The following is a 24,433-nucleotide window of genomic DNA, read 5'->3' on the forward strand; positions in this document are numbered from 1 at the left end:
AATTAAGGACCTTAAAATAGACCAGAGAACTTCCGTTGATTTTTTAAGAAATTATCACATATTCAAACTATGCCTGACAAAGAACATTTGAGTTTGTTTATATTTACCAAAGTAGAACCTAAAAAGATGTGAAATCCTAGTTGGATTGACCTCTCATCATGACAGAAACACATCAATTTTGTAAACTGACAAGTGAAAATAAAAGCAAAATGGGGGCACGTAGGTGCCTCAGTCGGTTGAGCATCTAACTCTTGATTTTGGCTCGGGTCATGGTATCATCATGAGATCAAGCCCCTTGTTGGGCTCTGCACTGGGTGGGGAGTCTGCTTAAGATTCTCTCTCTTTCTGCCCCCCCCCTTGAATACTCTTTCTCAGTCTCAAAATAAAAAATAAAAATAAAGAATTTAAAAAAGAAAATAAAAGCAAAATGAAATAAGATAACAAATGTGAAGTTAATAATTCAGACCTACTGTCTTCAGGAGAAACAATAATAATGTCTGGGTGTTTAATCTATCAAGGATTATTCTGGGTAGATGAGGGCAGAACAGTTCAAAAAGGTATCTATTAAGGACCTAATTATGCATATATGCCAAATGCTGAAAGAATGCATTCAGACCAGAACTTAATTCTGGACTCTTATGCATTTATAAATTTATCAAATGCTAGGACTACATTTAAATGTTATCTCTGAAATTTATCAAATGCTAGGACTATATTTAAAGGGGGGAAATGGACAGAGTAAAGTATTATGTTTCATTGTCCCATGTGTCAAACACTAGCTAGAAAGGTAACTGGGCACCAAGCTGATATCCATAAAGCAACTCCTTGGTCTGACAGTGGAGGACCCTGAGGCATAGGCATGTATCGAGCTTATCTAAAACAAAGCCACTCAAAAGTCTTCTGATGCTATTCAAGATCTAGGTGGGTGTTGTGTCAGTACGTGGAGGGTGTGGTGAGGTTTTGCCCAAGAAGAAGAAATAAAGAAAGGAGCATTAGATTCTGGCCACTGATCAGTGCACAGGCTTGCATAGATAACTTAAACATTTAAGACTTTAACATCACCTAAAGATATTATTCTCTTATCAGAGGAAGGGGATATGCCAATCAAAAAGGTACCAATGGGCCACAGAGGCAGGGTAAGGAAGAGAATCTGAGGCAGACATCTGAAATGTCTAGGGAAGTACTGTCCAGGGAGCAAAAGACCTTCCAGTGTTCTGGCCCTAGTGAAGGCTTCAGATCATAAAATAGCTGGCTCATTCACTTCTCTTAGGACCTGAAGAAATTGACATGTGGGAGGTAGAATAGAACAGTGGTGAGGAACCTCTGCTCTGGAGTAAGAGACCTGGAGTTTCAGCTTCTCCATTCACTAGCTGTGCTGTCCTGGACAGATGACTAGGTTTTGTCACGTCCATGTTCCTCATCTATAAAGTGAGGAATGTTCAAAGTGCTTTATTTGCATTATTTCACATAATCCTAGCAACAATCACATGAGGAAGTATTATTAGTTTCCATTGTCCTTAGGATGATTCTAAGGAACAGAAATGGTTGGCCTAAGGTCAACCACTGAGAGTGCTGACCCAGAGCCGAAATTCATTACCGTAACGGGTTGTTTGATCCACTTCATAGGAGGGTGGAAGAATTAAATAAGTAATGGGTTCACTAGCTCTTAACATTCAACAAACACACGTGCCACATACTGTGCTACCTGCTAAAGCACTTAGCACAGATCTTTGGTACATGAGAGGTACTCAAAAATGTTTGCTATAATTACTAAGAAGAAAGAAATGCTTGTGCAGACATGGATATTCCAGTTCTTCTAAAACTCACACTTCTCTCTGTAAATTAAAATAATGATTGTGTGATATTCCTTCATATCAAGCTCCCTAAGTTGGGGTCATGGTTGCGTTTTGTGCCAACCAGGCTAAAGGCTGTGTCCCTAGTGGCACATTCACTAGGGAAAATGGTGGCAGACAGCTGGCTTCATTTTTGGTAAAAAAAAAAAAAAAGAAAGAAAAAAAAAAGGAACATTTCAAAAAGTTGGGCTGACCAAATAGAATCAAGATTTCTATTTCTGTGGAGGGCTGAGAAAAAGTAGGAGAAAAGTTTTATGACTTCTCATAAGTGAAGAGTAAAGAGGAAGGAATAACAGCTTTTTAGAAGGGGAAACACAAACAATGCTCCGAGAAAAATATTTTTAAAATCTAGATTTTCTGAACACTTATTTAACTTTTTCATTGAGCCCTTAAACTTGCCATCGGAGATCAAACAATTACCATCGAGGGAATGCCTGAAAAACATTGGCCTCCCAACAACTCTGTCTTCAGTGGTTCCATCAACTAATAGTTATTCTCACATAAGTATAATCTTCAGGCTGACAACTTGGACCTATAAAATGCCTTAGTACAAAGAGAAACATGAAAGGTCTGGCAAAAACGGAAGAAGAACTATCTTATTTTCTCCCAGTATCAATTTTCAGCAAGCTTACATTACCACTATAGTCCCCTCTGTGAAGAATACCCCTTCCACATACCAATTACTTGAACCTTGTTTGTGAGAAGTGATGCTTTTCTAAAATATAGACATATGTATACACAAAATCTTTGCCTTCATTGAGGAGAAAGAGCTGTCTACTTCGATGCTTTTCAAGTAAAGAATATATTAAGCTTTATAGAGCACACACTTATTTCCCTTCTTATGATGCAACATGGATTTCTTTCTCAAATACATTCATTTGAAGTGTACTTAGATATGCAATAGCTAATGTTTAGTATAAGTTGACCATGTCACCAGTGGCTTAAGAAAGGCTCAAATACTACAAAATTAATGATTTTTAAACCTATGCAAAAATACTGTAGATGAGTAACATACCTGTGTCTATGGAAATATAGCATAAAATTCCAGAGCATTATTTTACTGTGAGCATAATATTCTAGCCAATGGTGGACATTATCCAACCAATTAGTTATAACAAGGATATGGCTGTTTTTTCAATTTACTTTGTTCTGCAAAGTCTGTGCTTCCACGTAATGTGAAAATCCTGCTAGGTAAAAAAAGAAACACATTGTGCAAAATGATGGTAGTACAATGGGAAAATAAAGCAGTACTTTCAGTGTCTGTGTTACTGTATCATTTTAATTAGCAACTTAAAGGATTTTAATTATTGCAATCAAATATGATAAGCTAGACTTGGTGATACTGATTATATGATGGCTAACCAGGCACCTTGTATGACAGTCAAGGCCCTAAAACATCAATAGCCATAAATATGATGGGACTTTCTATCCTACTATCTACTAAATCCCTGTGTATTTTTTAGGCATGTTTCAATTTAAATGATATACTGGCTATAACTATTTGTTTCCTTTTTATGGCATAACTATGATGTAAAAAAAGCAGTTACCTGTACTATAAATGGAACAGAGTATAAAGGATACATTTACAGTGACAAAGATGATTTATCTTCTAAATTACACACCAAAATATTACGTAATTGAAAAAAAGACAACACTAAACTGGAAGGTAATTAACAAAAGGCTGAGAAAAAATGATAAATCCTTTTACAAAATATTGAATAATTTTTGTTTATATATATCTTCCTTTCACTTTCTTCAATTACATCATTCAAACTCAGATATTATAAAAAGATAAGAGAGCTTAACACTGGTAAACTAATACCCATTTCTGCATATAATTTGCTGATAAACTTGGGTAGATTTCTCACATGGCCATACTTCCTAAAGCTAAAATACATGAAGAGTTTTTCTTATCCTTGTCAGAAGCAGAAGACAAGAAAGATGTCCTCTATAGTTCTTTCTTTAGTTGTCAAATACTTTGTCCCTAGTCATGCTCCCTCCCTCAACCCTTTTTTTTTTACATGTTTATTTATACTTGACAGAGAGAGAGAGAGAGAGAGAGAGTGAGCGAGCGAGTGGTAGAGGGACAGAGAGAGGGAGACACAGATTCCAAAGCAGGCCCCAGGCCTGAGCTGTCAGAACAGAGCCTGATGTGCGCCAGGACCCACAAACCATGAGATCATGACCTGAGCTGAAGCCGGACATTTAACCAACTGAGCCACCCAGGTGCTCCAACCCTTTCAATTCTCTGTGAGACAACATATTTTAAGTTGGTTTCTTGCTGAACAAGACTCTCAGCTCAATGAAGGCAGAAACCATGTGTTTGCCTGCCATTGAATACACAGAAAAAGATATCCCGCGAAGAAATATTTTTACAGAGAAATAAAAATATATAAAATAAAATGAAAATATAACACGATATGAAAATTGAGGTCCTCTGAATTTTATTTTTTGGCCTTTTGCCAAGGATTTCTATTTTCTTTTTTAGCTATTATAAATACCATGGCTAACATAAACACCTCTTTTCAATAATCTGATATCTGACAACCAAAGTTATGTCCTAATATTTCATTTTTTGGCCAGACACATCACACAGTAATTTTTCTGCATTTGGTGCAAATACTTTTTACAGCTGTTGCCTGAACTGTTACACAATCCTGGCTCTTTCTACTTAATCATTCTTTCTTTCTCTTTAGCTCATTTGTCTTTTTTCTCTAGCTTCATCAAGAAGGGTTAATTTAAGGGGCTCCTGAGTGGCTCAGTCAGTTAAGCGTCTGACTCTTGATTTCAGCACAAGTCGTGATCTTACGGTTTGTGGGATCAAGCCCTGCATTGGGCTCCGTGCTGACCGCACAGAGCCTGCTTGGGATTCTCTCTCTCTCGCGCGCTCTCTCTCTCTCTCACCCTCTCTGCACCTCCCCCGCTTGTGCTCCCACACACGCTCTCTCTGTCTCTTTCTCAAAATAAATAAACATTTAAAAAAAAAAGAAGGGTTAATTTTAAGAATTAGTCTTCAATTTTCTTCTATTTATTTCCTTTCACATCAGCCACTTTGGAGACCTATTTCACTTTTAATAGATTCTATTATGACTTTTAATTCCAAGCCTCTGTCACCAGCTCAGAATTTGTCCCCAATTTGCAGGGCTTCACTTCCAAATTCTGCTTGGACCTTTCCAGAGTTACGTGTGTCACTTTTACTCAAACTCATCTCCCGAAATTGGTGAGTTTTTCCATAAATATTCTCATCCTCCTAGACACCTAGGCTTGAAACCACCCAAATCAACTTTTCTTTCCTTTGCCCCACTGATTCTATAGCTGTAAGTCCCCGGGATAGCTCTTTGGAATAGCTCCCTTTAGATCTTATTCTTAACAGTATCTTTGTTTGGTCACCTCAACTTCCAGATACATTATTAAGTTCCTGCATTATATTCCTACTCAGCCTTTGTTTCGTTTGTAAGCATTTTTCCAAGCTCATCAACTTTAGGTGATGTGTCAATGCTGATGGTATAAGAATCCTATCACTACTGTGTTCCTTGGGAGCTATTTATTTATTTGGTATATAGAAATGTTTCCATTTTATATTAAAATGGAATCCCCCTCCCAAAACACTGTCCATTATTATAGGACATACAACTTTTTTTTTTTTTCAAATTGGGAACCTGAAATACAGGATGCTACAATGAAGTGCACAGAAATAACAATAATTGCAGCCACAAGAAAAGTTCTAAGTTAATGATTCTTAGTGTGTGTGCTGCTACCAGATGCACAAAGAAAAGGGGAGTTTTTACAAGGAAATTCATCTCAAATGTGCATCGTGGCAATTAAATACAGTTTTGAATGAAAATAATACAATCAAACCTTTATAGAGGTATTCCTCAGGGACCAATAAAATGCCATGTTAGTCCCACAAATTCCCAACTTTACACTTTCACAGCTAGGGATGGCTTTTTATTTTTTTTATTATTTTTTTTTAATGTTTATTTGTTTTTGAGAGAGAGTGTGAGTGGGGGAGGAGCAGAGAGAGAGGGAGACACAAAATCCGAAGAAGGCTCCAGGCTCTAAGCTGTCAGCACAGAGCCTGACACGGGGCTCGAACTCACGAACCGTGAGGTTGTGACCTGAGCCGAAGTCCCACGGCCGCCTACCCACCGAGCCACCCAGGTGCCCCTAGGGATGGCTTTTTAAAGCTAGACAGAAAGAAGTGGGAAGACACTCTGGAACCCACGATATTAGACATCACGAATTATCTAATAATTCGAAGCAGATGATGGGAGATAATTTTGTTGTATACAATTTAGATAGTTTCGTAGAGGCATGCAAAAAAACTTCTCTGATCCCATATTCAGTGACTGGCCTGTGGTTAACATTAGGATAAGGCAAAACTGTGGATAAAGGATAAGAGTTCCACCATGTGGTTTGCTCTCTAGATGAAAGCAGAGACATAAATTCTAATTTAATATTAAGTCTTTCCAGTGCAGCCTGAAACTATATTTGGCTCGAAATGTCTTAGTTTTATTATTTTTTTTCTTTCCTTTCTTATTCTACAGGATTTCAGTTTCACTTTCATGATATTTCCTTGTTAACCAGACATGTCACAGTTTCAAACATATTTTGTGTCTATGTGTGTGCATATGTATATACACATGCACACATATATATGTGTGATCTCAGAGTCTAAGATTTTAGGACCTAAAAGAAAGCTGCAAATAAATAAATATTTTTAACTCATGAAACTGTCATTAGGTTTCTAATGCTTATTGCTATTCCAGATGTCCTTGTTGTTACAATGAACAATAAATAAACCTCTGAAATGATGCAGATTGCTTGATTTCTGTCAGTCTTTCCCCCCATTTTGGGATCACCAACTAATCCTTGGGCTGAAGAGAGTTTTCTTCATTAATGAGAATTAACTACCAGATAAAATACATCTACTTGGATTTCTTTCTTCTGTAAAATGTTCTGGGGAATCACAACCCCAAACTGAAACCAGCCTGTAATTTTATCATCCCAAATCAGAAGTGGAAACAAGAAACAAAGACCCCAATACATACAAATTAGATCCTCCAAAGACATTCATTGGTATTCAACTGTTTCCAAACTTTACAAGATAATAGAAATTTTGTATTTTATTTTCAACATAAAAGAGCCACAGACCAATTTAAACTAGCAACTTTGTTCTGGATAGGGTATCAAATTCTTTTATTTGTAAGGCAGAAGCTAAGGAGGAGAGATTCAGGACATGATTTCTACTCAGCAAAAACTTGAACCAGAGGACTTACTGTCTGCTCAGATACACCAACATGTTTAACGTGATGAAACACATAACTTCTTGGAGTAAACTCAGATTAAAGGAATAGAATGAAACTGTTTTATGTGCAGTTTATTTGACTTTCATGGCCAAATAGTGCAAAAAAAAATCTCCTTCTTTATTTTGCAGTATATTTAAACAGAGCAAACTATATTCTATTTAAGTGCTGTTGTGTTAACAACAACAACAACAACAAAAGGCATCATGCTGCTTCAAAAAAAAAAAAAAAAGATTTCAAGCATTGTAGCAACTGGTTGTAGAAAGTTCAAGAAGGTGAGGACAAGGCACATGTTAGTTTGAATCCAGGCTCCATTACTTCACTAGCTGTGTGACCTTCAGCTTTAACCTCACCTCATCCAGTGGCGAACGTTTCATATGTAAGACAAGAATCATCCTAGCACCTATATCAATAGGCTGTTCTGAAGTGGAGATAATATTAATCACCTAGTAAACATATATATGATAATGAAGAATTGAATGACAGTTAATAATTACAATTTTTTGCTGGTCAAAAGGGTAAACATTAGTGAAGAGTTAATACATGTAAAGGACTTGGAATAATGCCTGAGACATAAATGGTAAAGAGGAGCTGAAAGAACCTGAAGGAAAAACAAATTAATCCCATAGCTTACATTCCTCTAGGAAATGAGAAGAATCCCTATCTGCTATAGACTTTATAGACACTAAGAGGTCAACCCGAGAAGGTAAAAAGATAGTCATGGGTTGTAGAGATATCATTACTACCTGTGGCTTTTCAGGTGACATTGGATATGGAGCAAAATACTGAGAAGAACTAGATAAATCTCTCAGGAAGAGATTCCATATCTTTTCACCCCCTGCCCTTAGAGTAAAGCAGCCATTTTAAGGGAGAGGTTCAGTTAAGTTCTTTGATGGCTTCTGATTCCTGCTTTCATCTCTGTAGCCATCAAGCTCGGGAGCCTGGTAGGTAGAGCAGAAGGCCAGGCCCCAGAGAGAGACAGACTGCAGACCTCATGCAGGAGGGACTGGGAAGAATTAGAAACTTTATTCCTTGGTTGAAAATAATAGTGCATCCCTCACTCCAAAAGAAGAAACTTCAATATACGTTCTCAATAAACTGTAGTCTCAGAGAGTCAAAGAATTCTGGAAAGTTTTACAAGTTCTTCTCTGAGCACCTCTGAAGAAATTCATAGCTTTTGCATCATGTTCTAATAAGCAGTAAAGAATATTTCTTATTGTTTACTTCAAAATGTATGATGTCCTAAGTTAAACATACTTTTTACAAAAATATTTATTTATTTATTTTGGGGGGGGGAGCAGAGAGAGAGGGAGACAGAGAACGCCAAGCAGGCTCTGTGCTGTCAGCTCAGAGCCTGACATGGAGCTCGATCCGATGAACCATGAGATCACGACCTCAGTCAGAAACCAAGAGGTGGATGCTTAACCAACTGAGCCACCCCAGTGCCCCAAACATACTTTTAATTAATATTTTTATTTCTTTAGATTTAAGCATGGTAGAGTCAGCTTTCAGTGGTCTGCTTAGAAACAAACAAAAGTTTCTAAGTGCCTTGAAAAAAACATGCACTCTTATAATTGGAATTAACATGATTAAAAACAAATTCTGATGAGTGACTGATGATTGGAAGAAATTATTTTAAAAGCAGAGTAAGCCACCCAATATATCCTTTCATATGTAAGAGACTGAGAGGGTGGATAAAGAGAACTCCCCATTAGTGAAGTAAACACTGAGTTAGTCTTGGTAATAGTTAACTGTGCAGGAAACACCTGTACTGTTGAAATGTACAGGCATTTTGGCTATGGCACATAGTAGGTGCTCAATATATATTTGGTGAGTGTATGCATTAATATCTATTATAAACTTACCTATTCTGTATAACATATTACACTTTTATTATATCGTCTATATTATAATTATTGGCCAATGAACTTGACTACAATAGAGATTTGTTAACAAAGGCCTATCACCTTATTAACGCTAATTAATCTTTCTCTTGAGGAATAAAAGGAACATAGAGAAAGACATCTATTGTAAAATGTTTGCTGACTTTTAAGATACCACCAGGGAGGTATTCTTCCTTTAGAAAAAAAGACTCCATCATGATGAAAATATTATCTCTTAAATGATATCACTAAGCCTGGAAGAGTTAATAGTAGCAAACTGTGGCTATAACATAGGAAACACCTAGAATCTGGAAGAAGCAGAAAATATCCATTGAATTCTGGATATTTCAAAATATATCAATATATTTACTGAAGTAAGTTCTTACAACTATTCTTTAGCTAATTCTAACATAGTAAAAGTTTAGGCATATATTATATATTTAAAAAAATTTTAACGTTTATTTATTTTTGAGACAGAGAGAGACGGAGCATAAGCAAGGGAGGGTCAGAGAGAGAGGGAGACACAGAATCCAAAGCAGGCTCCAGGCTCTGAGCTGTCAGCACAGAGCCCAACACGGGGCTCGAACTCACAGACTGCGAGATCATGACCTGAGCCGAAGTCGGATGCTTAACCGACTGAGCCACCCAGGCGCCTCTATATATTTTATACTCTATTATATATAGAATTCTCTCTCCTTCCTTACATTATACATGCCCTTGAAATGTGACATATGACTGAAGAATAGTCTATGGAGACAAACAGGGAATGACGATAGAAGTTACAGACAGGAGTAAAACTATGAGATCATAGGAATAATTGTACACTTCACATTTACCTAAGTATATAGACTCTATTCATATGAGTGTATGAATCCTTTTATTTCATTTCTGCCTACAACATTAGGTAGTTTGCATTCGTAGATGTGACCTGCGCTAATCCAAGTAAACATCAAATCTGGAAGTTAGATGCTAACTTCCCGAAGGGGCCACATTCACCTTTCATTGGACTTAAATGCAGTTTTTAAAGGTAAACATGCTATCAGTTTAAACTTCCACAAGATCTAGTTTCTGCTGCCACCTTCACTCTTCATTTTATAATCTGTCTCATTCTATTGATTGAGCATCAGCCTCTCTATCAGACTGGAACTTCATCAAGCCACAGGTCTCTCTTGCATCTTGGAATCCTGAGTTCCCTACACAGACTAGGTTTTTATCCCATGTTTATAGAAGTGGTTTGCTCTCGAACTTTCCCCTCCAACTACATTTTTGTTAGTTTCCATTCATTTTGGGGTACTTCTGTAAGATCTACAGTGATTTTTTTCTCTCCATCTTTCACCTGATAGATCTTTCTTTTTTTTTTTTTAATGTTTATTTATTTCTGAGAGAGAGAGAGAGAGAGAGAGAGAGACAGACAAAGCACAAGTGGGACAGGAGCAGAAAGAGAGGGAGACACAGAATCTGAAACAGGCTCCAAGCCCCGAGCTGTCAGCACACAGCCTGATGTGGGGCTTGAACCCACAAACTGAGAGATCATGACCTGAGCCAAAGTCAGACACTCAACCAACTGAGCCACTCAGGTGTCCCAGATCTTTGTTTCTTATAGAGAAAGTATACTCTTCAGGGGTAACCGAATACCAAACAGTATCTTAAACAATAATACAAAAGGTGCATACAGCTTATTCATTACTTATTATTATAGATATGAAAAAGTATTGGTATTGACATGAATACCAACATATTAATGTGTAAATATATATTTTTTATCATAAACATCAAAATTTGAATAACTGACAGGAACATCTTCACTAAAGGCACTTTTAGAAGTTACTCAGTAAATGGTAATATCTGCTAAAGGATTACTTTTTAAAAATTTGTTATTAAGGAGTGAAAAAAGTCACTTAGCAATGTGAGCTACTGAAAGATGGCCATTAAAATAGCTCACTATTCAACAGTGTTTTCAGAATCATGGGAAAATTCTCTCATGATGTGTGTGTGTGTGTGTGTGTGTGTGTGTGTGTGTGTGTTTGGTGTGTGGTTTTTTGTGTATTTCTTCAAAACAAATAGAAAATATAATATCTTCCATTCTCAATTGTATGTTATAATTTAACATAATCCAAATCTTAGAAACATATTCATTGGGTTACCTATGAGTCACCAAGTAATCACCTGGCGAACAGCATTAGCACAAAGGCTCAAGCCTCTTACCATCAAATCCATCTTCTTCTGACCCTAGTTCATCATCTGAGCAGATGTTGAGGACATTTACCAGCATTTCAGTCACTAAAAAGGAAAAGAATAAAAATTAAAAAGTCCAGATTTTCAGTTATAGCCTTAATTATTACTCTGGCATTATTAATGAGCAAGCTTAGCATTTCTTACCTATATTGTATATAGAATCTCCTGCAAAGCACTTTCTATAAAATCCTGATCATAAAACATAACCGGCTTGGTGATTCTACACAGACTATATGTTTATAAAAGTATTAGCTCATGCCTATGAAATGGTATGGTAACATTTAACTAGCTATGTCAACAGACAATGGACAAATCAGATATGTGGCTGTGAATATACTATCCATCTATGAAGGAGGAAGTGATTCCTTTTGAATTTTTATTTGTTTGTATGATGATGCTATTACATCTAGACCACATTGCAACCATCTGTTTTGCAGGGACTAAGTGAATGCTAGATCTCTCTCTCTCTCTCTCTCTCTCTCTCTTTTTTTTTTTTTTAATTCTTTTAATCCCCCAAGAGAACCCAGCACAGTGATGGGCATGGGTTTTGTTTGATACGAATTGCCGACTGACAAACTAATATTTGAAGTAGTTTTGAGGATACTAACTTTAAATTTTATTTTCAAAACTTTATCAATAAAGCTTCAGTAAGTTTAAGAAGACACTTAATTGAGTAAACTTATTACAACCAGATTGTATTAAAGCGTTGTCACAGAAATTAGTAACATGTTACTTTTACACTAAGGTGCATGCTATTTACATTTAACAACTTCTGAAATTAGGTTGGATTCTGTCATGAAGGTGAAAAGAAAGTGGCCTACTATTTCTTCAAGAGCTTCTTTTAAAAATCAGTGTGATTCTAGAGTGGAAAATCTATGATAAAGAGTAAATATCAATGTAGCCAATATTAATCCACAGCTTCCATTTAACTATCAAAAGTGAATTATGTATACAAATATACTAACAGGTTCTTTTGTAATGGATGTCCAAAATCTGAACATTTACTGGAAACAACCCAAGTGAAGGGTGTTCAAAGGGTTCCCAGTAGTTGTCAGGATTCACACTTCTTCTGCTTCCAGAGAAGCCAACAGAGAACAGTAACACATGTTGTGTTCTGATCGGTGTAGGGAGGTGGTGACATGGCGTAGTGCTGGGAACACTTATCAGACTATTAAAATTTACTCTTGACTTATTTTGGTATCTGAAAGAAAGACTTCTTCACTGACAAATCATAACTTCACAATTTAATCATTTTAAGGAATTTAAGGGAAAAACCCTCCATACATATTATAGGAAAATAAATACTACATTCATATATCATACACATTTATTAATACAAATAAATACATATTTCAGAAAAAATGTGTAGCTTTTCTCTAAAACCCCTATAAGCGTTCTGAAACATGTGCAAACTCTTACCTTTATTCTGATGCCTATTTACCTTCTCTGGTGATGTGTCATATCATGCCTGAGTTATGACCCGGTTTGCCCCTGTTAGCCCTCCTGAACTAAATGCTTAAGCCCAGTGAGTGCAGGACTTTCCTTGAAATTTTTGATGAGGTTTAGGTCAAAATATAAAACAAAACAAAGAGGGAAGGAAGGAAGGAAGGAAGGAAGGAAGGGAGGGAGGGAGGAAGGAAGGAAGGAAGAAAGGGAGGGAGGGAGGGAGGGAGGAAGGAAGGAAGGAAGGAAGGAAGGAAGGATAGGAAAGGAAGGCAAACCAATTCTTTTGGAAAACTGGACAAGTTAATAGTCAATAACTATGTAAATGTAAATCTGTCTCATCTTGTAACACATTAATTGTCGCCAATTTGTAAAGAAGTATTTTTGTTGTTGTCGTATATACTGTCTTTTAAATTATTATGGCCATTAATCACTGTCACACAGTGATTATTATCAACATCAGAAATGTGAGAAAAGCATGGCTATCTTAACCTTTTAATTTGACAGGTAGTTTATAAAATAAAATAGCGCTCGAATTAAGATAGGAGGATAAGGGGGAAAAGTAGCCATGATAGCTTGAAGCAAGTTAAAACTATGTATCTGCCATTTTTCAAAGAGTTGTAGTATTCCAATGAGATCACATAAATTCTCCTAATGTTTCTCATTGCTCTTGTTTCCCCTTATTTCACTCATTATATTTTGTTAGCAGGATACACAGTGACACACTTTCAAATCTTTTCCCTCATGTTGCCACTTGTGACTTTTATTGGTCAGGCCAAAGTGTTTCTCTGTTTTATGGTAAAACAGTCCACATCCCCTCCCCTTCCTTCCCATATCATTGCAGGATTCCACAACACACCTTTTTCTCCAACAAAGGGCAGGGACCAAGTGAAAACATCCATGAAATTTGGAAGCCAGTATGGGTGAGGAGAACAGTTGAATTGCCTGATGTTCATGACATTGTTCTCATACTTCAATACTGCAGCTGAAAACAACAAGAACAAAGACATTAGGTTTACGTGTACATATTTCTGCTTCTCCACATGGCCTCAGCTGATCAAGAAAATTAAACTGTGTGACTTTAGGTCCAAAATATCAACGCCAGTAGCTTAATCAGTCATGAATGTATACACTACTTGGGAATTAAACTATACTCAATGTAATATGAAACTGCACAATATATGAATGCTAAATATGAACTGGCATTACAGTTTGGCAAATATTTATATAAAACAGTTAATCAAATGTCTATCAGGAATTGGTCAAGCTCCTCTTACAGCCAAGAATATTCTAGTCTTATTTAACAGTTGATGACCCTAATAAAAGTGGTATAGCTAAATCATTTTCACAATTTAATAATCTCCTCAAATATTTGAACAGAATTTACTTCTATGTTTTCAAAGAAAGCATGCATTTTCCATTAGAACTCACAATGGTTGTACACAGTAGTTGAAATTAGACTGCATTCTTGACTTAATAAAATAAAATGTTTGGATTGGATCTTACATAAAATAATAGACTGGTATCTGACTTCACTCACGACTTCTGGAAAGGAATCACCATCCGTGACTTAGGAAATGAAACTACCCTTTTCACTCTGCTTTGTATAGTGTCTGTAGGTTAGATACACAGTCACACAGAAAGCTATGGTTGCAGAGATCCTAAGATCATTGCTGGTCTCACTTCTAACCAGACTCAGAAATTCAAATTCATTCCAAAGCAATCCCAATAGAAGGTTAACAGGTCTCTGTGAGTCCCTTCCTTCCTTCCTTCCTTCCTTCCTTCCTTCCTTCCTCCCTCCCTCCCTCCCTCCCTCCCTCCCTCCCTCTTTCTTTCTTTCTTTCTTTCTTTCTTTCTTTCTTTCTTTCTTATTTCAATTTTGGGGCTTCTGGGTGGTTCAGTTGGTTAAGCATCTGACTCTTGATTTCAGCTCAGGTCATGATCTCACAGTTCATGGAATGAGGCCTCGCATTGGGCTCTGCACTGACAGCACAAACCCGGCTTGGGATTCTCTCTCCCTCTCTCTCTGGCTCTCCCCCACTCATGCTCTTTCTCTCAAAATACATAAATAAACTTAAAAAAGAAGATTTTGTTTTGAAGTAATCTCTACACCCAACATGGGGCTCGAAATTATAACCCCATGATCAGGAGTTGCATGCTCTACCAACTGAGCCACCCAAGCACCCCTCTGTGAGTACTTTCAATTTAGGAAGAGCTACTTGTTTTAACGGCATCATCTATTCTATGGATAGACGAACAATTTTAAGTTGTGGGAAATTCTCAAGTTGAGTTTAAAACTTCTTTACCACTCAGTGATCCTAATTCTGCCTTCTGGATAGATACAGAACAAGTATACTTCTGATTCTAAATGACAATCTTTTAAATACGAATCACAATACTCTTGCATCACACCTTCTTAAACTTTGGTAAGATTTTGCTTTTATTATCGTCTCATGGCATAATTAGCATCACATTAGTGGAAATTATTGAACAGATCCTAGATGACGTCAAATGGGTTTTTTCTTGTTCTGTTTAGGCTTTTAAAACATATAGAAAGCAATCATTTGAATACTTTATGTTGTAGCCTGTGATTACAGGTAAGAGATCAAAGATAGCCCTTCGAAATTTAGTTTTTGAAAAGCTACCAAACGTTTACTGCTTTTGAGCCTTAATGTCTGCATTAATATCTTAACTTCTTACTTACCAATATCTTTAACATAGCATTGCTTTCCTAACCGTGTTTGCTCTTTCACCTGGAATATTTTCTTAGAAACCTCTAAATACCCCAGGTTTTCTATCCTATGGTGTCGAACCCAGACTGTATCCCTTCAGGGAAATCTTTTCTGATTTCTTCTAGCGGATCTAATCTCAACCTTCCTCTGCATTCCAAAAGCTTTTGACTTAAACCTCTATACTGCATTTATTAGTTGATATTGACCATAGCCATTATATATATATATATATATATATATATATATATATATATATATGCATGCCAAACTTCTATATCTTTAGGGACAAGTATCATACAATGGGCTTTATATTTCTTTGTGCTTCACATACTACCTTCTCAGTATAAATGCTCAGAAGCTAAGGATTCATCTTCCTATTTCTCTTACAATTTTTTTTTTTTTAAGAAAATTCTTCCTAATCCCTTTGGCTCTTCTTCATATGAGAGGGCTTTTAGTCCCTTTCCTTCTTCCTGCTCATCCTTATTCTGGATGCATGCCACATTGGCAATGTCCCTGTAAAAGTGTGGCCCCGAATGAAGATAAGTTTTTTGGTGGCTTTAACCAACGCAGAATATGAGGAAGATATATAGTTTTTTGTAATGTGGATACTATATATATCATATTGCAGCCTAATAATATGTTGGTGTTGTCAGCAGCTTGCAGTTAACTAAAATCATACTTGAGAACAGTACGGTCTTTGCTTCAAAATATATTTCTGGCTCACCAGCACAGTTCCAGGGAACAGAATCACTACACTTTGGGGGCAAGAAATGCAGATAGTGCAGTCGTTGACATGGAAGGAATTAATATCTTCTTCCCACAGACTGCTGAATCCTGCATATATATCTGTAACCCCATTCTTCTTTAAATTATCCTATCATTTATGCCATAAGACACTTGACCTAAGGATACATTCATATAGTATTAAAGCCATGCAAAATGAAAAAAAAAAAATCATGGCAAATTACCATACAAATATCTCTGATCTGCCAGATGGAAAAGGTGAAGTATTTCCCACGTTTGCTAAGTACTACCTGAATACTGGCTCCATTTAAAAGGTCTTTACTATTTTTGGATACAGCATATTCATAGCAGGAGTATGTTCTCATGTCTTCAAAAGATCTTTAAGGTTCTAATCTTTTTGAAGAGCAATGTCTCCTGTGAGCTTCCCCCGCTTTTTATCTGGCATTAGATTGGTGCAGCAGGAGGAAGGAAAATAGATGTGAAAACTAACCTTGGGCAAATAACCTCTCCAAATGCCCTGGCAGAAAGGGAGAGATTCTATAGAATATGTCATTTAGTCCTTACTACAAATCTGAGAGGCAGGTGTGACTGCCGTTACGTTATAATCCAAGGAACGGAAGTTGAGAAATGAAATGGCCTGCTCAACATCATTCAATGAGCAACTGAAAGATAGGACTCATATTTAAACTCAGGTTTTACTGACATCAAACCCATCCCCTCTCCACCAGTCCCTCTGTCTCTTATAAATTATAAATGGATGAATTCTAGTCTTAGCTGTTATACTAACTTAACCTTGAATATAGTATTCATAATTAAAGATGTTTTAGCTTTTGCCAAAATCATATTTGAGAAAAATGAAATACGATGAAAATTTACAAGTGAGGGTATGGCTTGCTCAATAGATAACACAGAGGTTCTGTTTTGGAGCTGGTGAGACAAAGCATTTCTTCATTCGACGCTGACTCAATATAATTTATCTGAGTGCCTACTGATAAAGCAGGAATTTTTCCAGATTTTATTTTTGTTTATTGACAGCAGAAATAATAAATTGTCACAGTAGCTACATTTACTAAGCATCTGCTATATATCAGGCATTATATTTGGTCCTTTACAAAACGTAATCACAAATCTTCACAATAGCCCTCAAAACTAGTTCTTATTTGCATTTCAAAAATAAGCAAACAGAGAGGTTATTTGCCCAAGGTCACACTTAAGAAGCAGTTGAATTCAGTTCTGGTCTGAGTCTAAATTCCCCGATCTTTCTAGTATTCCATGATATTCTCACCCCAACTGCATAAACTGTTCATTGCCTGCCAAGTTTTGAATACAGATTCTCCTTCCACATTTATTCTTTGTAAAAAAGAGCACTAGACTGGAAGGCCAGGAGCCCAGACTGCTAGATGGGTTCTGTCATTAAGTACTCACAAGACCCGAGGTCACTTAAAGTGTTTAGATTTCAATTACCTCACCTAACTTCATGGATTTATCTAGATAATTTATATGACCACTTCCAGATCTGAATGATAACAAACTTCTGGAACAAAGACCTCATCATTAATGCAATGAATAATATTCTCAGTAATTATAGAGACTATTTATAGAACATTTTTCTACTTCTCTATAGGTTAGAGAAAAGAATAACTTAAAAATACAAATACACCAATATATATATTCTTTTTTCTTCAGCAGCATAAGGTATTCACTCAAAGATACTTCCTGAATAACCTTACGTTAATAAGTTACTCATAAATTTTTATGTTTTTTGTATAATACATATATGTGTATATATATATGTGTGTGTGTGTGTGTGTGTGTGTATCATAAAAGTACATGAAAAAAAACCCTTAATCTAAAACAGTCCCAAATATCTACAGTCACGAAATTCATAGTTAACATTTCATCTTCCACCTCCCACATCCACCCCTGCCACCTGCCTCTAACTGTCACTGGGATTACAAAACTCAACTAGAGTCCTAACAGTGTGCTGTTCTCTGAAGTACTTGAAAGACATTTATCTCCAGTGCAATATAAATAATACAAGTGGTTGTGCTTCAAGAATCACTCGAGACCAACTCCTGAGACCTTGTCTGAGAAATAGAGAAAGAACAAAGCCTACTATCAAGAAATCTCGCCATTATACTGGCAATTATACATGACCTCCTGTCATTTAACAATTACATCAGAGGCCTACAGAGAGATTATGACATATATACAAGGCCATGTTATTAACCAAATTCAGAGCTGACCAGAGAGTCTAGAAACAAGTGCTCTTCTTTTGCACATGTGCTTGTGAAAAATAGCCAGAAAAAAAATTGATATAATGGAAAGAATACTAATTTCTATAAACCTGGAGGCCTGACTGCCTGTTCTTTCTCTGATGTCAAAGTTATGGCCTTAAAGTTATGCAATTACTTGGTCTAATCATTTTTACTGCACCTGTAGAACCCTACACAAACAAACATGTAAGCCATGCTGTGTATGAGATATAAAATCCATAATCAAGGGACAGCTCCTACCTGAAAATAGGGAAGGGCCACTTGAACTCTTTTATTTCTAATGACACAATTAGGTACAGCAAATAGACTGAAACCCAAGGAATAGAATCCATTCCTCTGTCTACCATATGATGCAATACAATGCTAGGCCATATCCAAATCTGTAAATTAAAGGGCTCTCTCCTACATTAAAATTTGAGATTTTGATGAGACACAAAAACCTGCATTTCATAAAAACTTGGTAATATTGTTCAACACCTTCTTTACAACTGCCATCACCAGGGAGGAGGATGATAGGACAATGAGTAAGATATATAGATAGAGATAGAGATAGAGATAGAGATAGAGATATAGAGATATATAGATATATAGATAGATATATAGATAGATATATAGACAGATTTAAATATCCAAAGAGAGCTTCTAACTTAAAAGAAATTATCAAAATATTGCTAGCAAGGGGCATTAAAACCATAGGCTCAACACATTTCAAGTGGATTTCAAGAAGAACACAAAGCTCCTTTCTGAAAGTCTTTAGATTAGAATGTAACACTCCCAACATACCTCACTCAGGCTTTCTCAACATTACCAGGGCTGTTTTCAATAGAGGGGAGAGAGGTCAAAAGAATGGAAATAATGAATTCTAATAACATTTTTCATCTCCTTAGCTCTAATTGGCCATGCACTCCCATCTTCAAAAGATGGGGCAGAGGGATAGAAAAGAAAGGTGAAAAGGAAGCAAATGGCAGCATTCCAGAATCATAATCCATCCAGAAATAGAAGAAAGAAAGAAAGAAAGAACAAAAGAAAGAAAGAAAGAAAGAAAGAAAGAAAGAAAGAAAGAAGAAAATGTGTAATAGACTCAGGATTTTTTTTCCCTTTCAGTTCTGTCACTTGTAGACGATAGATACCCCAGCAGGAAAACCCCCATCATGTTCTTTTGGCAAAGTCCTACCATCACAGAAGGAGACATGATGGCTTGATGGATAAAATTCCTGAAATTGGACCTATACACTCATAATATCCTTTACCAATATTTTAAGATTATGCCGTATACAGCAGGAAAGGATTTATTTGATTCTGGGAGAGATGCTGTACATTTTCTAAAACTGTATTTTCCAATAAAGATTACTGTTTTAAGGTATAATCTTCTTTGAAGATTTTGTGAAGATATATATCTATAATATATCTACATATATACACAGTTTTTGTAGTTCAAATTATAGCATCTATAAGCACAATCTTGGTGATTTCTTCCATTTTGAAACCTCATTTCTAACTCCTGTGTCTTTTTTATCTTTCCCTGAATGTCCTGTACTTGCCCAGTGTATTCTGTTTTAAAAAGATTCTTTTTATTATTATTACTAGTGACTTAGTTTAAGGGAAATTTATTAACTCATGAGGATTACTGTATTTGGTGAGCAAGGACTACACTTATAACTCACTTTTACTCTATAGCTCATAAGATTGAGCACAAAGTAAGTGTTTAAGTCTTTTATAAAGACGGATTTCAAGTTTTCTTTTAAGCTGCTTGATTCAGTACTTCACAAAGGGTCTTTCACAGGCAAATTCTCAATAACTTCCGTGTAGTGACTGAATTTAATCAACCTGAAATATTTTATCATTAATAACTACAAACAGTAGGTATATATAATTTCCCTGAAGCTGTGAGCTAAGGATTTTGTGTTTATCAAGATACACACATGTGTGTTACTATGTATAATCCTCTTATCCACACATCTAGTCCCTGCCTGCTTCTCCTTCCTTGTACATGCATCCTTCACGGCACCTTGTTAACTTTGCTACAAGTGCCCTACATACAATTTGGATGATAGTATCTTCCTTACATGGAGGAAAGAGAAGGTACCAGATATATCTATGAAATAATATGAGCCAATTTTATAATTATATGTGCATGTGTGTGCTACATATTTCTCTTTTTGATATTGCATTAGTAAATTTTGAACCAGCTCATTATTTAAATATAGAATTTTGGGTAAAGTCAATAAAAGGAAGATGATGGAAGGGATGAAGAAGGCAAAGATCTCTCTTTTTCTTTTAGTGCTTTGTACCATACCTGGCACGTGGCTGATGTTTAATAATGTTGGTTGAAGAAAGGATCTAAGGAAAGGAAATAGAGAAAGGAAGGACAAGATGGAGAAAGACAGGAAGGACAAAAGGAAGGCAAGCAGGCAAAGAAAAAGTAAAAACAAAAACAATTTCAAAAACATAAAACATATAACTTCCCAGGACACTAAAAGTGTAACTAACAACACATGAACAGTCTGAAGGGTACATGTTGGAATTTAGGAGAAAGACAAAAATGTCACTTCAGATGCTAACTCCATTTTAAAATTGTAAAAGAGTCTCTAAAATAGACAAGAATGGAAAAAACATTGGCCTTGCCACATGATAACTGTGTAAACTTACGCAAGTATTACTCCTTGTGTGAGCTTTACCTCCAAAACTTGCAAAATAGGAATAATTACTATTATTTTGAAAGTATGATGTTCAAATACAATAATACATGGGATTAATATCCATGATAATATGTAATCACAAAAACTACTTGGCAACTGAAAAACAGAAGTATCAAGATGCAGTTTCAAGTTCTTCAAGGAGGGGATGGCTATCTATTTTTGACACTTTTCCATTTTATAATTCCCACCTAAAGTGTCATATCCAAATACTAACACCCAGAGAGTCTATGCCAGAAACTGATCCTTGGAAGTAGCTCAAGTCCAGTGAAACACAGAATTGTTTCTAACGTTACAATTTCACACGGAGAATTTGAATTTCGATTCAGTATTTTTTGCTAAGTCAATAAGAAAGAACTAGTTATGAGTTTTAGCTTTAAGTTCTAATCTGTGTTATTATAATGCTAACATAAGATTTATGCCACCTTAGTAAATGAGAGAGAGAAAAAGGTTTAGCTGAAGCTTTGAACTGCTGGAGAAGATGGCATGGACATAGGAAACACTGTACCCATGCTTGGCTTCCATTCAATGAAGTCAATACCTACCAGCTCCAAGTGCGTAACACAGGTACCCTCGTGGGAGGTACCTTGAAAACTGGTGGTATCTGTATGCAATCATAAAACACCTTTTTCACCTTCAAGGTTGTACTTGATATCAAGCCCTGAGCTATAACTTGCAAAGTTCTAGGTTGTTCCTTGGCACTGAGTTAATATTAAACCCACACACTTGATATTTTCTGTGGAAAGTAATATCACACAGACTTTTTGACATTGTCAGGGTAAAGTCTCTTGTAGATCTAGAATTTCTAGATATTGAATAGCAAGGGATAAGCCATTCATTGGTGTCTTCAACATTATCTACATTGTCCCTGTCTTTCCTCCTATGAAATGCTTTACAAAGAATTCGATTTCTATAGAATCTTCTAACCGTCTGTCAGAAAATGGAATACAACATCTCAGGATGCATGCCTCAGCTGGTCTTGTTCAAGGGGCAGTAGTAGAGTACTGCCGATAAAGCTGTGTGAAGGATTTAGCGTTGTTCTAGATCCTGTCTTCATCCCCATTTAAGGGCTTATAGAACTTGGAGAGCTAAATCCTTCAATTCTACGGGCAGCCCTTTGTAAAAAAGCAAGGATTATCTCATTCATGGAGTTATTACTTAGGGAAGTTCCACATTACTTAACTGCCAAACTTTATAATTATGCAGCAGCAACAGTTACAACATCAAAAAGTTCACTTGTTATAGCAAAGATACAGAGTGTGCATTCAATTAAAATATATACTCAGGGTAATTCTTAGATATTAAATCTTGATAGATTTTCCATTTTACCCTCTGTCCCATTAATTAAATGTTGAAATGTAAGCAAGTTGATGACTGGACTAAAACTAATCTTTTTAGAAAGTGGCCTCCAGCAATGACAGTTTGACAATGGAGCTGAATGTACAAAAAGCAAAAGTCTAAGCGCCTAAGGGACACTTTTTAAAAAGAGAGAGTTTAATTATTTAGTTTAGAATAACATAAAAGATGCCCCGCTCTTTTAATAACGTATATATTTGAATGTATAACATTCACGTAATATTAAAGGGATAATAAATGACTCTTCACTCCGAAAGCTCTTTTTTTTTTTTTTTTTTCTTATTGAAGAACAGTTAGTCATCTACATGAGTCTCCACATAATGGAGCCATGAGTTGAATAGGGATTTGGTGGAAACATCACCCTGAATGCCTCAGATAACAAAGCTGACGTAGAAGACAGAGGTTAACTTGCAAACACTGGAGTCAGTCAGCTGAGTTTCAATCTCAGTGCTATTCCCTGATAAGATTGTGTGAACCATGGGGAAAGCGGGCATCCCCTCTGTGCCCCAGGTTTTCATCAATAAATCAAGATTAGAATGTAATGCACAAAGTATTGAAAGATTACATGCATTGACACATGGAAACTGAGAGCAGGTTCTAGAACAAGATAAATGTTCCATTATTATTATTATTATTATTATTATTAATCATTTGCTACTTGCATGAATAAAGAAAATAACATTTGTATACATGCTATCCCAACTGCCCAACTGAAAGGAAATATTTACATTTACTAAATATACTATTACCAACCTAAGACTTTAAAGAAAACATATCAGAGTTGTAGCAGTCAAGGTGACAATGATAATGATAATGGTATAAGAAATTATAATCATAGTTAGATTAATTCCATATATTAAAGAGTCCTTTATATAAAAGGCAGAGAAAAGGGATATTCCACTAAAACCTCTCTGCAGTTAATCTTATCCATTCATCTCAGAGAGATGTGAACTAATGAAAAATTCCTACCCAAAAGTCCTCCTCAGCCTAAATGTCTACATAAATTTATTTTCTACTACTTCATACTGATAATACAAAAAGTTAATGCTAAGAGTTTTCTTCATGTTTTCTGCTTTGATCCTTTGTAGTTTGTAGATTCCATATCATTTTTTGGTAGACTGTCCTTGGTTTAATGGTCACTATAAAGAAATTATCTTCCCATTGTGTGTAATTCAATATTCATTGGGGTAAAAAATAAAAATGTATATCAAATAAATGGAGAAAAATTACTATTTTTCATAGGAGTTATTTTACTTATTGTTTTCCTTTAGTAACAACAAGAAAAACACGTAGCCTACAATTTTTTTGGAAATATCAAATAACAAAATGCTACCGTGAATGTGAATTTACGTTTCCTATATGAAAAAAGTGATCTGAGCAAATAGTTGCTCAAGACCAATTAAGAGGATCTTTAGAATTGATATGATGGCAGGAAAAAAGTATGAGCTGGGAAAACTCTTGCCGCTGAACAAAATCTCTGGATTAATTTTATCTAACTTATAAAGTGCTAGTGATCATATTTATGCCTGTGGTTATAAAGACCCAAAATATGTTTTAAAAATGTTTATGTCAATGCTAAAGATTATTCCCATGGTTAAGATCAGCCTCAAACTCTACAGAAATGGCTTCTTGCTTATAAAATGTAAGCAATTTTGTAGGGAAGTAATCTTTTTAGCATGCTGTGAAGAAACAAGCTAAGATGCTAACTTAGGGTTACCTGGGCATGAATTCTACTCCGTTCCAGAGACTGCCTCCCTCCCCCTATTTCCTTTTCCCACTCAGGATAAGGATCTGAACTAGTTGATTCTGCACTTGACTCCTGACTCAGGCAGGGACCACCTATCACAAGTTTGCACACATGATTCTGGAATACTGAAACAAGGTCCTGACATGACAGAACTGTGCTGCA

At 36.0% G+C, this 24,433-nt stretch overlaps 1 protein-coding gene across 1 annotated transcript in view; it reads right to left on the reverse strand.

Annotated features, from left to right (window-relative positions):
* Positions 1 to 24,433, reverse strand: part of PPP3CA (protein phosphatase 3 catalytic subunit alpha) — a 326,780-nt gene that overhangs the window by 22,016 nt on the left and 280,331 nt on the right. Inside the window, exons 9-10 of the mRNA XM_047090421.1 lie at positions 13,580 to 13,705; positions 11,248 to 11,322 (exon numbers count right to left, since the gene is read on the reverse strand). Coding sequence (XP_046946377.1) covers positions 11,248 to 11,322; positions 13,580 to 13,705 — 201 coding nt within the window. The remainder of the gene's footprint in view (positions 1 to 11,247; positions 11,323 to 13,579; positions 13,706 to 24,433) is intronic.

Source organism: Lynx rufus, unplaced genomic scaffold (genome assembly GCF_022079265.1).
Source record: "Lynx rufus isolate CCGP_SWC_20201006 ecotype Redwood Valley unplaced genomic scaffold, mLynRuf1.p SCAF_3, whole genome shotgun sequence".
Classification (NCBI taxonomy): domain Eukaryota; kingdom Metazoa; phylum Chordata; class Mammalia; order Carnivora; family Felidae; genus Lynx; species Lynx rufus.